General features: G+C 42.2%; 1 protein-coding gene across 1 annotated transcript in view; it reads left to right on the forward strand.

The window, feature by feature from the left end:
• Positions 1-16,314, forward strand: part of LOC146869315 (complement C4-like) — a 529,345-nt gene that overhangs the window by 477,076 nt on the left and 35,955 nt on the right. Inside the window, exon 36 of the mRNA XM_085634104.1 lies at positions 14,657-14,731. Within this exon, the coding sequence (XP_085490230.1) occupies positions 14,657-14,731 (75 nt within the window). The remainder of the gene's footprint in view (positions 1-14,656; positions 14,732-16,314) is intronic.

A 16,314-nucleotide genomic window follows, 5' to 3' on the forward strand; every position in this document is an offset into this window, starting at 1 on the left:
TGAACTGCAAAAATGGAGTAACTTAGCCATATAAAGTCGGTGGCCTTTCATACTTAGGAATCGAATATCCAGCCCATTGATGGCGAACCTGACAGAGGACATGTTGATGGTGGACGCACATGTGTTTGCGTCTTCGAAACTGGAACTGGAGGGAACATACATGTGTTTGTAACATGCACATAGAACCGTTGGGGTCCAAGATAGGGGACATAACTGATCAGGAAAATCCACATTTCCACATTCCCTCCTTGTCCCCTACTTGCCCGTCAAGAAACATCAATCTTCATTAGTCCATCGATTTGCTCATGGAGCATCATTTCTTCTTCTTTCTTCTTCCGGGATTTTGAACGAAAACCTTGATGTGGAATACACGATGTGGCACACAGACCACAAATCGCTGGTCCACATTGCAGGCATAAGCAGCAACTGAATAGTATAAGAAGGCCAATACCTAGGAAGGACAGAACTCTCCATCCCCAGGCTGATATCACACTCCAAAACCACCCGGACCACGTCCAAGTGCCTGGATTCTCGTGTATCTGGCTCACAATCTTATGAAGGCGTGTTATAGCTTTATATACAGATGGCGAATTTTCTGGTATGAATATGCAGCAGCTGGATCCGATGACCCTACAAGCTCCGCCCCTATCGGCCAGGATGACGTCAAGGACAAGACGATTCTGAAGAACAACAATTCTCATCACCGATTGCTCCTCTGTCAGATTGCCTAGGGCGGCTATAGTCTCATTCACTACAGCTTCAAGAGTCTTGGTTAGCCTACGTATCAGCTTACTATTTGAAATTGTACCTATATAGGGAAAGATACCTTTATTGAAATCTACATACTTGTCCCATGCCGTCTCAGTATAATCGACGACTGGGAGATCTCTTCGCTCTCTATTGTGTACTAAATGAACATTTCGATAATAATCAGGAGGAGCTAGGAAAACAGATGGCAAAAGGAATGCTATGTAACAGGTACCATCCCAATCTAGAGGCAGACGCATATATGCGGTCTGATCACATATAAAGTAGGAATGGCGAGAAGCTCTAAATGAAGATTTACCTTGATCACTATATTCTACTGTAGTAACGCATTTGCTATGGCCCATATGTATGGAACCAACTTTTCTTACACATAATTCACCCTTAACTGGAAATACTGACATAGTGGGCAGAATTAGTTCAACTTCGGATTCGGCATTCAGAATCATAAGATTAGGTGTAAAATTACCTAATCCATACACTTCATTTTCTAGATCAGTTCCTGTTCTACTGGGGTGACCCTTCTTATCAGGGTTACAGACTTTGAATAGAACTAGATTCAGATTTCCCCATATCCAATGGTGTTGATAAACTGCTGTGTCTGAGTCTATGGAATTTAGTAAACTAAACCATGCTCCACAGGAGCCATTATGTGTGAACGGATGGGGGAAGAAAGGCAGAACTCCTTCGTTATTCTGATAGGGAGGGAGTCGGCCACACACCCAACAATTAGTGGCATTACTAGTCTGATGGGAATGGTGTAACATACTAATGAAAGTGTTATTACGCAGCGCAAGTCTATAGGATAATTCATGTGGGGGTAGGTCACTAAAAGAATGTTCATTAGTTATATTGAAAATATGTTTAGAAACAGGATAATACATATGCAACAATATACTTGCAGTAATTATTATAAAACTCAAGAAAAACAAAATTAATAATGTCACTATACAGTGGCTACGCAGTGCTTTACAGTATGCATGTCGTTTCAACATTGTTCTTGATTGTTCATGATTCAGACTCAAGGGATACATGTCGGGGACAGATTCAACCGCTTCACCTTGGAGAGGACTTAAACAATCAAATCGGCCGACGGCCTGGGTCTGAGTTTTAATTTATAAAGGTCTGTGCTACTGGCCTCAGCCAAAGGTAGCTTTGAGTCAATGGGTGAAGACACACGAGGAGGACTGTTTATATCCGAAGGAAGTCCATGAAATTTCTTGATGTGGCTTGAATGGATCCAACCCTTTCTTCCTTCGATCTTCACGGCTGTCCTTGTGGTCAACAGGACCAGCTTAGGTGTCTTCCACCTGGGCTCCAGTTGAGTCTTTCTGTCAAAGTTCCTCACAAGGACATAATCGCCCGGGATTACGTCATGGGGTTTCACCTCAGTGTTGTCAGGAAAGGCTGCAGCTACCTGTGAACGACAAGATTGTAGTGCAGACATCAAGGAAGCCAGGTAATCTGTCAGCATATTACAATCAACATCAGTTATTTTACGGGGTATAGGCGTCCCCCACATATTCGGTGGTCTACCAAAGATCACCTCATAAGGGGATAGCCCTGTTCGAGAGTGTGCTACCATTCTTATGTAAAATAGTGCAACTGGTAAGGCTACTATCCAGTCAACACCTTTCTCCTGACATATTTTTGACAATCTGATTTTCAAAATTTGATTATGTCGTTCCACGAGACCTGCTGCCTCGGGGTGTCGGACACAATGAAACTTCCACTGATATCCCAGCAAAAGTGAAACATGTTTCATTAATTCGGATGAGAAAGGCTGGCCGTTATCTGAATATACAACACGTGGTAAACCGTACCGTGGGAAGAATTCTCGAACTAGCTGCTTGGCAGTGGTCGGGGCAGTGTAATCTGATACTGGGTACGCTTCAGTCCATCGGGAAAGAGCGCAGACAACTACAAGAACATATTTGAATCCTCAAAATCGTTCCATCTGGATATAATCCATCTGGAGGGCTTCGAAAGGATGATCAGGAGGCTGAAATCCACCCTGCTCTACGGGAACACTTTTTCCTGGGTTGAACTGACAACATATCATACAGGTACGGACTTTTTGTTTAGCTGCTGTTCGTAAATGTTTATTAAACCAAATGTGTTGGATGCTGTCTAGCATAGCTTTTTCTCCTAAATGCGCCGGACTGTGAATTGTAGCTATAATGGCTTGGACCATAGAGTCAGGAAGAAACCATACAGATTTCTCCTTTGTCACCCATCCCTGATCTGTCTGGATCCCTCCTAGTTCAGTCCATTTCTTTATTTCTTCTGTTGTGGCATGTGACTGTATGTCAATTATATCAAGTGCGGGATCCTTAATCGTCATACACTGTATTGGTGTCCGAACTATTGTCTTTGTCATGTCGGATGTGCGAGTCTGAGCAGTCTGTTTAGCTGTTCTGTCAGCTAAATCATTGCCTTGAGAAATGATATCAGTAACCTTCATGTGTGCTTTACATTTCATAATCGATATAGCTGTGGGCAGATGGATTGCGTCTAACAAAGCATGAATGAGAGACCCATGCTGAATATGGGTCCCATGAGAAGTTAAATAACCCCTCTCTCGCCAAAGCACCCCGAAGTCATGTACAACTCCGAATGCATAACGTGAATCAGTGTATATGTTAACTTTCTTACTTGTGGCTTGAATACAGGCTTGTGTTAGAGCAATAAGTTCTGCTGCTTGGGCTGACAAAGTATCTATACAGTTTGTTTCAATAACTTCAGTGTCTGTTGTGACTGCATACGCGGCCACTAAATCTCCTGTACTTGTTCTCATGCACGATCCATCTACATACAACGTCAGGTCTGGATCTAACAATGGAACGTCTGTTAAGTCTTGTCTGGGTTTCGTCTTTATTTCAATAACTTCAACACAATCATGAGCTAGTGGGTCTGTTCCAATTACAGGTAAAAGTGTAGCAGGATTCAATGTATTACAACGTCGGATCTCTATGTGTGGCTGAAACAATGTCAGTTCATAACCGGTAAGTCTTGCTATGGTCAAGTGTTGTGTTTGCGTTCGGTTCACAAGAACTTCTACTGCATGTGGTACTTGTACTGTCAATGGATGTCCTAACACTATGGCATCGCTTTGTCTGATTGCTAAAGCTGTTGCTGCCACTGATTTCAGGCACGCAGGCAAAGCCTGAGCTACGGGATCTAATGTACTAGAGAAATAAGCACATGGCTTGTGTGATCCTGCTTGTTCCTGAGTGAGTACTGACAAGGCAGTACCTTCGCGTTCTGTAACAAAGAGTGTAAAATGTTTGCTGTAACATGGTGTCGCTAAAACAGGTGCTTGACATAGAGCTTTCTTTAAGCTTTCAAGAGCTTGTGTGTGTTCCTGAGTCCAAGGGAGGACAGTCGATGTGGCTGCCTCCTGTGTTGTCAACTGAATGAGTGGTTTTGCTAGAAATGCGTACTGAGGGATCCACTGCCTACAATATGAAGTGAGGCCTATGAAAGCCCGCACCTCCTTTTGTGTCTTGGGTATTGACATGTTAGCAATTAACTGAATGCGATCTGGTGTAAGCTGCCTTCCCTCCTTGGACAGCGAGTGACCAAGATAAATAACTCGCTGGACACAGAATTGCAGCTTAGAAGGAGACACCTTGTGCCCCTTGTCGGCTAGAAAATGTAAAACTGTCAGAGAAGCCTTTTCACATTCGGGTTCGCTTCGGGCGGTGATCAGCAGATCATCGACATATTGAAGCAGAGCAGTGTTAACTGGCATGTGGATACTGTCGAGTTCTCGTTTCAGTGCTTGGCTATAGATGCTGGGGCTTTCTGTAAATCCTTGAGGAGCGCGTGAGAATTTAAAACTGCGCCCATTTAAACTGAATCCGAACAAATATTGACTTTCCGGATCTATGGGGACGCTGAAAAAGGCATTCTTGAGATCAATTACAGTAAAGAATGTTGCTTCGGAATCAATGGCTGTCAATAATGATGAGATATCGGGGACCACAGGGAATTGTGGCACAATGCATTTGTTTAATTCGCGTAAATCAATAACCAATCGATATACTGGCGGGGCTGTAGGATCTGTTCGTTTAAGAATCGGAATTATCGGTGAATTACATACATTGGAGTCTGTTTCTACAACTACTCCTTGGGCAATTAGCTCGTCAATGATTTGTAGTAAAGCCACTACAGCATCTTGAGGTAACTTGTATTGTCGCATTCGTGGTAGTACCACTCCTGCCTTTAATGTGACTCGGTATGGTGTAATGTTCATGCAACCAACATCAGTAGGGCCTTGTGCCCATAGATGTGCTGGTAAAGTCTGTAATCGGCGATCCATGTCTCTGGATACATAATGACCTTTAAAATCACGTAAAAACAATCTTACTCCTTCCGGAGAACAACAGATAATAGCCCCTAGGGCTTTCAATGTCTTTATACCTAACAGGTTTTCTGGACAAGATTTGGTAAGCAATAAATCAGTAGTTCGTGTCAAGGGACCAATCGTAAGTGGAAGTGGCTGTGATACCTCATTAACAATAGGCTTTCCTGAGAAACCAAGGGAAACATTTTGAGAGCCTGAGAGGGGTGCCCCTGGAACTTCACTACGCTTTATTGTTGTTCGACTTGCCGCTGTATCGAGTAAGAATTTTCTATCTTGACCTAATAATTCACTATGTACATAAGGTCCTTCTTGATCTACAGGAATCTCAATAAGGGGTAAGTCAACTTCCCTCTCTAGGCTAGTTCATGCGTAACGCTGATACTCAGGATATTCATACTGTGCAGTCTGATACATTTGTCGTGTTGTGGTTTGTGTGGCAGTAGCAGGCATCGGTGGTGCAGCTGGCACAAACTGTATGGGTTGTTGTGAGGCTGGCATAGACTGTTGCTGAGCTGGCATGGGCTGTCCATGCTGCGTAGCTCCTTGTTCATTCTGATCCTGTCTGAGTGGTCGTGGTCTTTCTTTTGCAATACCTATAGCTATATTACGCTTCAGGACTTGACAATCGTGTACATAATGGCCTAGTTGTTTACAGTAATTGCATGTTCCCTTTACAGGAACTGCTGAATCTCCGGAATGTGTCACACCCTTTTTGTGACCATCCGCTGGTACTGTCTGGGAAACTAGCATTTTCATTTTTGTATCCTTCATACGTCTTTGTTCGTGTTCTTGTTCATCTCTAATTCTATTGTGATGATACTGTAACATTTGTAGCATTTGTGACGGAGTGTTACTTTGCCAGGTACTCTCAAATTTCAATATCCTATTCTTCACTGGAGGCAATGCATTTTCCACTAATTTTGTCACAAATAAATGTGGATACGACTCACTACTTGCTTTTATACCACTATTTACACCAAAACATTTTTCAAATCGGGCATAATAATCACTTGTGTCTTCATCATGCTTTTGTTTACAGGCTGAGATTGCACCCCAATCTTCCTTTTTCGTAGTTAATAAACGTGGCAGTACTTGTACTAGTAAACCTGGTAATGCTTTAACTTTATCCCCGAGCCCTGAACCTGCAGTTCGGGCCCTTTCCTCTGCTTCTAATGCTGTCCAATCTATTTTTTGGTCTCCCACTTCCCACTCTTTTTCTTTCAGCTTTTCATAAATGCCAGCAGGCATTAGCACCTTTAATATCGTCATAATATCAGGATAGGTATACTCTCCCATCAGTAACATGTCTTTAATTTCTCGGTGAAAACCCGCTGGGTCTTTGTCATGACTGGGTACTACTTTCTTCATTTCTAACAATTCAATTTTTGTTATGGGTGTGTATACAAATACACGGTGAAACTGATTGTCTTCGCCTTTTATTGGGTGCACTTCTCGTAAGGGATTTTGTCTATCCATGTAATACGGCATTCTTTCCTTGCTGGGCAGCGAGAAAGGATCTGGGCTTACAAAAAGGACGTACTGTTTACGTGACACTAATATTTCTTTAATTAACTTGTTACTAGAACCTCTCCATCTATTCGTGAGTAGTTCAGTTAATATATCAGGTAAAGGACCAGGATCAGCATGTTGGCTCTTATATAATATAAGGAGTTGCTGAATCATATAGATTCCAGCTAAACGTTGTTCATCTGGACTGAGGTTAAAAAACGTGTGTGCTACGGTCTCATCACCGTATTTTCCAGGACTGTCAATCCAGTGGACGGCTGATCTGGCTAATTCTTGCTCATCCATGGAATCGAGGAGGTGGTAACCCCTTCGTTCTCGGAGTATTTTATCTGCGGCTTGAAACAAATGTTCAGGAGACTTCAGATTTATTATTGGCGTCGGATACGTTCTGCTATTATTTGGACATACAGAGTGTATTGGATCAGAAAAACATCTAGTATTATTACAGGATCTTCCTCTACCTACATAGGCTATGGTCTCTGACTGTCTTACGGAATCCCCTGATTCGGACACTTCATTTTGCTCGAACTCGTCTGTTTCCAATCTTTCTTCATGAATACGTTCTATTTCTTTACGGATCTTTCGGCACATGGCTATTATACAATTTTGCTTATCGTGTCTCCCTTCTGATATATTCTGGCTCCATCTTGTAAGAATAAGCATTGCATTCGGGTCTACCCCCGGTCGGTCTTGATTTCTGATCACACAGTTTATGAGGAAACGTAACAGTTCCCCCTGTATCTCTACTTTCTGGAATTCCATAGCTCTATTAATACATTCTGGATCTCGCCCTGTTTGAACAAAATGATATATTTTATCTAGATGCGCTGTCATTCCTGGTAACTTCGCTAAATATCCTGCGGCTCGTCTGATGCGTAATGATGCCAGGACCATTTCGTCCTCTTTACCGACCACCGGGTCATATCTACAATCTATAAGAAGTTCCTTAAGCGCACGTTCACTTACGAATTTGGGTGTACGTGAATGCGCTGACTCTTGAAAAACAAGTTTATTTATTCTAGGTGGCGTAAAAGTATTGCTAGCACCTCCCGTGGCCCCATCTGGGGCGTCGGGTGTGAATGGATTCGTCGAACGTGACACAGCAACTATAGGTGTGGACACAGCCATGGAAGTACCTGTAGGGACAGATGCGGAAACAGATGTGCTTGCCGGAACTTGTGACTCGACTTGTTGCTGTAGGGATACGAGTGCTGGATCTTGGCGTTGGATCTCCCTGGTATGCGGTCTATGTGGGGCGGAATTAGCATACTCGGGAGCTACGTCATCTAAATATGAGGAAAGAAAAACATCTTCCGCTGTTCTAGGGTGCCCCTTAGGATGTGCCTTTATTGGAAATAATGGGGGTGGCAAGTCTTTTGGTATCTCTGGAGCAGCCTTAGGTAATCCTTCGGCTAGAAGGGGATACATACCATTCATAAGGGCATTTCTTTGTCTATCTACTTGTTCTGATTTCACTCGGATACCTTCCTCAATTAATAGATTCTCTTGAACTTTATTTGAACCTTCTTTACTCTTCTCTTCTTGTCTACGTGCTTTTTCTATACGTCTATGAGATTCTTTACGCCATAACTCAACAGCGTCTTTCTGTGACTGTCTGACCTTTCTTTTCCATAATTCTTCCTCGACTTTCATGATGCACTCTGCATCCCAGGTTCCCGCTGCGGGCCACCTTTGACTTTCTGGCAATCCCTTGGTGTAATCTACCCATAGATCAAGAAATAATATAGCGTCTAAGCCATGTTTGTGATACATGAAGTGCCCTGGAGTATCCCTAGGAGGGATAGGGACGGCTTCTTCAAGTACCCCTTTCCTAGTAGTGATCTGTCTTAATTTCGAAAAGAGCGGCATATTGACAACTGATCCGATACTTAATTTTGAACACACTTAATACAAAAGCACACTAATGAACAACCATTCATACCACAATATGCAAGACGTTTAACACATTAAACATTAAACATTAAAACATTTTTTAACCTTTAAAATAAGCAGCAATGATGATCGTCTGCATAACTAATCACCAAGCAGAATTCTTGACAATAACTAGATACCTCGGAATACTTGATATACTGCTAAACAGTACATATACACTGCTAAACAGTGCAGACCGGATTTGTGTACCCAAATCCGTCTTGACCGGCACAACCTATGTGCGCGTCAACACGCCTCCCCGGCGATGGTACTCACCGGGTAGCTCCTTGAAACGGAAGGCCTCGGAGAATGGACTGGACTCGATGACTGTGGACATCGGACCCTCTGGACATCGGGACTTCGAAAACCTGGTGGGCCTCTGTATACCTCGGATCTTGCTCTCTCAGCTAGGCTCTGGTCGGGATACTTCGCACTTCTCACCGCCTCGTCTGGGTTGATCGCAGCCTCAGTCGCCCCCGCTTGACCGGAGGGAGCTACAGGAAATCCTGTGGGTACGCGTTGTTGTCCGTCCAGCTGTGGCAGGAGACCGGGCCTGCAACGCACCGCCGGCGCGTGAGATGAGAAAGTGTCCCTGTTCGGGCGCCATTATGTGGTAAATATTCTATTACCTGGACTGAATTTCATACGGAGTCTTAAATAAAATAGCTCAGAATAATAAGAGGCAGAATCCGTGGTATAAGAGGTTTCTGAATGGGCTTTATTCCAAAATGGCCGACTCGAGTCGCGGCCTTCAGGTTCCGTCACCACGGGGGTTCAGGAAGTGAAGTACATACTTTATTGACAGGAAATTGCTTTTATAGAACATACATTACAATGAAACCAATGTAGAAGGCGTAACAATTGATAAGAGAAACGATACTGTAAGTGCGTAACCGAAAATGGGCGTAATAAGGAGTAAAAAGAAACATGATTGGTCATGATGTTGTGCATAGGTGGATCTATAAGATAATACTTGGCATAGATGCGCGCGCAGCAGCATGACGTGTAATTGACGTGTAACTAGGGGGTGAAGGGGACTTGACATTTAGCTCTACATGTGGAGACAAAAAGTCTGGGGGGTCAAGTCAACCTAATCCCAAATCATATCTAACATCCTATGTTTAAAGAACTATGTTATCCACAAGGAAGGACTCTCGGACAGAATCTATTCTATACTGACTGTGTGTACGTGCACAAGCGTCTAAGTGTCTATATGAGATGCGAGAGGCAGAAACTTTCCATGGCAACAGGGCTATGATTTACTTGCATGAGGACAGAAAAAACCGAGCCCTTTGCTTGGGAGCTAAAGGAAATGTTTACCTAAACTACTAGACAGGAATGCATCGGCTGAGGAGCAAAGTAGATAATTCGAAGGTGAAATACAGCTTCTTGGCAGGCAGGCGAAACTGGCCGAGGTAGGCACCGTTAGCTGCACAGGAAGTAGGACAAAGTTCATGGATACAGATGCGAGCTTAAACTGATGCTGTCAGAGGCAGAGAGCAGGGAAAGGCTTTGAGGACAGAATCGGGCCTACTCTGCCTGAACTGCAAAAATGGAGTAACTTAGCCATATAAAGTCGGTGGCCTTTCATACTTAGGAATCGAATATCCAGCCCATTGATGGCGAACCTGACAGAGGACATGTTGATGGTGGACGCACATGTGTTTGCGTCTTCGAAACTGGAACTGGAGGGAACATACATGTGTTTGTAACATGCACATAGAACCGTTGGGGTCCAAGATAGGGGACATAACTGATCAGGAAAATCCACATTTCCACAGAGGGGCAATGGGTCAAGCCCCATCCGGTCATAAAGTACTGATTTTTATACATATTATGAACATTTTGGATCAGCCTACTCTGCAGCTATTTGGAATTACATCAGTCATGGACATTTCACGGTTGTCAATGACTTGTACTGTGTTTCAACAGCACGTGTGGCCCAGGAATGCCATTATTGGTAGTCTTTGCTTTCCAAGAAGGTTGAATAAAACATCACATTCACTAAGTTACCCAGAATGCTTACAAAAACTCTCATTTATGCCTTAGAACATTCATTGTATTTAGGATTAACATGACGATGTATTTGCTACTGTGGTATAAGAAGCCTGGAATGGATGGAGTGTGGAACGTATGATTGGTGTTATGAAGTGTAGATCATGTGGCTCAGGTGGGTGGGTGCAATGTGGAATATGATATGTATGAGTGGGACAGTTAAGCAGCTCTGGGGGTTGTGGATGGCCCTTTGCTTCTGCTGCTCCTGTTACTATGATCTTAAATAAATTTGCTCACCATGTACTCACCTATTTGTCTCCAGACTTACGTCTACTGTTATGTTCAACATTCAATCAGAAGTAAAATCCCTTAAAGGCGTGTGTCATCTATTAACCTGTAGATTAAGATTTTAAATTTGAGGCATTGATGATTTTGGGCAAATCCCTTGCAACGTTGTTCTAGACTCTGTCCAGGAGACAGTCTCAGTTTACTGTACTTAGCGTAAGAGATCTGAATGGATTCAGTAGAATGGATTGAGTGTTCAGTTAGGGTTACGAGTGCATTTTTTAACCCATCGCTGCATCACATTTAGAGGTCTTGGCCATGATTACACAGCTTTCAACAGCACAGTGGCTGTGCCAACTCTGGAGATATCACTGTGGGGTGGAGTTGTCAAGAAAACCCCCTTTCTGGGGTCCACTCCAGGGAAAGTTTCCTTAGCCACAAAGGAGGCTCTAGTTTCTGTGGTGAAAAAGGTGACAGAAGGGGGAGGGGTTGTGGGTCTGATGTTCCGCAGACCAGGGGGGGGCCGAACAGGGATACCAATTCTCACTCTTCCGATTTCCGTTTTGGTACCATGTATGGGGACGAGTTCCCCGGTGTCCTTAAAATGCCAATAAAGTCTGTTGTCAAAAAAAAAAAAGAAAAAGGTGACAGAAAGGTATTTTCCATCCGCTTCTGTGGGTTATGCTTACAGTTATATGGTGAATTTTGGATCCAGATACAGCTGTCAGATAACCTCCTAGTCTTGCAGGGTACAAGGGTCTCAATAGAAGCCCCAGAATCAGTTCACACAAATATCTAGATACTTTGTAAGTTAGTGTTCTCTATATGCTTCTATGATATAAAACATGTGATTTAGAATTATTACTTTATTCATAGGTAACTCAGCAATCAGGAATGTTATCAAAGTGAAAGGAATTTCAATTCTGAACATTATTCATCACATATCTGTAACCAGGAACTTGCCGCTTGCCTCACAGCATTATAGTGTTATGTCGTTTATTGTGACTCCATCTAATACCTCTGCGGTCCTGCTGCAAACTGGAGATTTCACAATTAAATGTTCCAACAGATAACTCATCCCTCAGCCTCTGATTCCTCTCCCTCCTGCTCCCTCGATGAATAGTTTGGATGAATTTAAATACCTTTATCCTCCTTGTATCTCTGTAGTAGGGGGTCACTCATTCGGAGTTCCAATGTTGTAACATTCAGTCATAGACAATGGCTAAATATTTCACACTGTCCGCTCTTCAAATGCACCACCAAAGTGGTGGCACAGTGTCGGTGCCTCCAGATGGGCTCTCCCTAACATTTTGGGTTGTTGTTTCCCAGCATGTTAGAAATATTACTTATACTTTAGACCACCATCCTTCCACATGGAGAACTTTCACAGGGTTAACTCCGCCTTAAATGGCAGCGGATCACCTGCTATAAACTGGCAGATCATCTGCCACATTATGGTGGGATTACCTTTGAAAGATCCATAAGAATCCACAAAAGCCTCATGTCCTTATCTAGAGCTTGGTGGATGGAATACTCTATCAGAATGTGGCAAATGTCTCATCTACCTAGGTACAGGTGCCACTGGCTATAATCAGGGGCAGAGGAGCGTCGTCCCACTGCTCTCAAAGCAGTGAAAAGAAAAAAAAGGATAATAACCTGGTTATCATCATTTTATTTTTGGTAGCTGCGGGGCTTGATTAGGGCGGGGCTGGGTTACTGCGGGGTGGGTCTGGGGTCACAAGGGGAGATGTGGTGGGCACACTGTAAGTGTGCATGATTGTTTGTACGGCCATTGTGGGATGGCCAAACAGTCAAGCGCACTTTGCATGTAACGCACAGCTTGGTGGGGAACATGCACAGGCTCCCAGTCCCCGTCAGAGTGCCGAACCACTCAGACCAATCATTGGCTTAGGGGAGCTTGTGTGTGCTTCTGTTCTGGGACATCAGCAGGGAAGCAGAGGAGAGACGCAGCCGACCAAAGAGGTAAGTGTTTTTTTTAGTTTGTTTGACTTCTGAGCAAAATTTTGGGCCCCAGCACTTAATCTTTTCAAAATTAAGCACTGCTGGCATGGTGGAGTTTGGTGGGAGCCGGAATGCAAGGGAGCTCTGTAGCGAGCTAAAGAATAATTAAAGGAAGAGCCAGATTGATTTAAGTTCTGGCAGGGTGTGATATCAGAAAATTGGTGACATAATATCTCCGTGCGAAAATATTGTGTCCTAAATATTGGCATTAATAATAGAAAACCTACACACAATGAGGAATATTTTTATGAACGATATTTATGACAGATGATATTATGCATACGATATTCTTGCATACAACCCTTATGCACCGGCAGTGTTGCCATATTAACGCATTCAATAGCATTCATTTTAGCTCTCTATCAAGAGTGAATAGTGTGAAGGCAGGATAAAGTGTCAGGGGGCATATTACTGACTACTATGTACAACCGGAGAAAGACAGGTTGAAAGAGTCTACTTGACTATCCTCCTGAAGGCACCAAAGAATTAAGAAGTATTTGGTTGTCTGCTGCATTTTTGGTAAATTGTTAGATACGTCGATGCAAACAGAAATATTATTAAGGGAAGGGACCACGTAAAGTAGAACTATACTTTACAGGCAAGGAAAATAGGACCAATATGTACCAAATGTTAAAATAACTAACATACGGACCACCTTGAAAGTAAAATATTAGCAGTGTTTTAATTCAAGGCAGAGTAACTCAAATGAACTACTACAGTGAGCCCAATAATAAATTGGGCTCACTGACTGTGTACTTTTTTAACACTAAGATGGAACCCAAAATGGAGCCAGTTTTGGACATAATTGAGCCCAATATCTCCAGAAAACTATACATGCAATTCAGGTATGGAACTTTGCCCTTGAGAGCGTTCACAGGAAAGTGGACGGTAGACAATGCTTTTGATTGCCCATTCTGCGGTGCGACAAGCGAAACTGACTTACACGTTCTCTCTTTTTGCCCCACATATAAATCTATTAGAAAACGTTGGCTCCTTCAATTATGTAGGAATCTGGGGACTACACACTGTAAAGTTGCCTATAGAATCCTGAAGACTGATACAGCATTACCTATCGTCTTCTCGGTATCACGTTTCTGGCATGCTGCGTGGCGAAGGAGATGTTCCCTTTTATTGCTTAATTCATAATTTTAACCAAATAGTTATCTATTCTGTGTACCACTGTTTTTATCTACACTTTTAACTTTTTATCTTTTTAACTACTGTTTTAACGAATCAATCATGAATTTATGTAACCTTTATTGTACATACCTTTTTATGAACTATAATTCTTTTTCTATTGCAAAACATGTATGTTCCTGTGGACTGTTTATCTTTTATGGTCTATGACCGAAATAAAGATTACTTTGATTGATTGACTACTGGAGCAGAGCTGTTCTCATTCTGCAAGTTCTTTAGTTCTGTGATTTGTGGTGGTGACCGCCATCTTGGGAAGGGCCGTAAGCATGTTGCCCTGTTTGTTTCTGCCTGCGTGTGATTTTGCCTAAATGTGTAAGTATATATTTGCCTCTGCTTGTTTTTGTGTTTCTTTGCATCTCCTTGTCTTTGTGTATGGTGTGTGCGTGTGTGCGAATTTACACACACCAGCTTGTTTACCTGTATCTCCAGCTTAATACAGCAGTGATTTTCGACAACTCTTTACTTTGCTGTCTGTATGTGTATATTTCTATCTATGCCACTTCACGTCTGATTTGAGTCGCTGTCGGTTTGCATAGTTACTTCTTTCCTGCTTTCTTCTTTTAGTTGAAGGATTTGGAAGACCGCTATATCAGCCACTATGAGTACGAGCATGGCCGACTTCTTCTCTATTTCGAAACGGTAAGATCGACATGGAAGAGCAAAGGACATTTAGCTTCTCTGATTACCTGCACATCGGTTTTTGGTGTCAGTCAAATCATTAGTCATCTCTCATCTAGATAGCGGTGACACTGGTGAAGTTGGTTTAGTTGCCGAGGTGGCCCATCTAGAGATGGTTCTCCATGCTGCTGGATAACCCATCATGAGTGGCATGTATAGATGTACTTCTCCATGCTGCTGGACAACCCATCATGAGTGGCATGTATAGATGTACTTTTCCATGCTGCTGGATAACCCATCATGAGTGGCATGTATAAATGTACTTCTCCATGCTGCTGGTCAACCCATCATGAGTGGCATGTATAGATGTACTTCTCCATCCTGCTGGTCAACCCATCATGAGTGGCATGTATAAATGTACTTCTCTTTTTTTTTTTTAAAGTTCTTTATTGTTTTAAAACAAAGCCATCCCCAACTCACCCCCCACCCCCTCTCAGACAAAATAATTCATTATGATAGTATTTACACATGTCAATAGGAAACATAGAGGAAAAAAAAGGTATACATACATACATATATTAAGTACTTAATTCGATATCATTAGAATTTTATCCATTGGGTTAGAGGATCCCATATCTCTAATCCTTTTAATCTCTTATTTTTCCCCTTTCTTCTATATATAGCTAATTCCAGGCTATGTGTCGCTAGCATTCGATAACGCCATTGTTGAAACACTGGTGGTGTTGGATCTAGCCATGCCGAAGCTATACATAATCTTAGAATTGACATTGAGATAAATATTAGCCCTTTTATTTCTCTTGGTCGATTATTATCATCAATGCCCAACAAGATTTCCCCCACCGAGATTTCAATTTTGGTATGAAAAATTTCTGATAAAAAATCAGAAATATCTTTGATCAGGCCCTGTAGGGTGTTACATGTGGCGAATATATGTACAATGTCTGCTTTGTAGAGATTGCATCTAGGGCATCTTGTTCCCATTCCGGTCCACCATTTTGATATTCTACTAGGTGTATAATATAACAGAAAGAATGTTTTGTAATATTGTGCTTGTAGTCTGGTGGACATTAATAATGTTTGAGAAAGTTCAAATGATTTAATCACTGTGGTGGCCGACATATCTAAAGTTTCCTGCCATTTTATATAATATTTATCCATATCATCCGGACATAGGCCCAAGAGGTGATTATATATTTCTCCTATTTTAGTCCACTTTCCTTGATTCACAAATTCTATGCATTGAATCTTTTCAAATTTCGATCTGCCACCACCTTTCCTTGATATAAAGTCCCTGATTTGAAGATATTTGAAAAAGTCTCTATAACTCATCATATATTCTTTTCTAATTTCTTCGAAGGATTTTATACCTGTAGATGTAAAGAAACAACCCAGGTGTGTAATCCCTGCTTCTATCCACCTTTTCATATATATATCTTTAAATAACTCCGGTAGGTTGTTGTTATCTAATAGTAATGTATAGTAAGAAAACCTTCCGATCCCCAATATTTTACGAATATTACTCCATGCTTTATGTATTCCTAGGAGAGTTTTAAATCGTACTTTTTTATAGCAGCTGTCGTATA

This window comes from Triturus cristatus, chromosome 1_1 (genome assembly GCF_964204655.1).
Source record: "Triturus cristatus chromosome 1_1, aTriCri1.1, whole genome shotgun sequence".
Taxonomy (NCBI): Eukaryota; Metazoa; Chordata; class Amphibia; order Caudata; family Salamandridae; genus Triturus; species Triturus cristatus.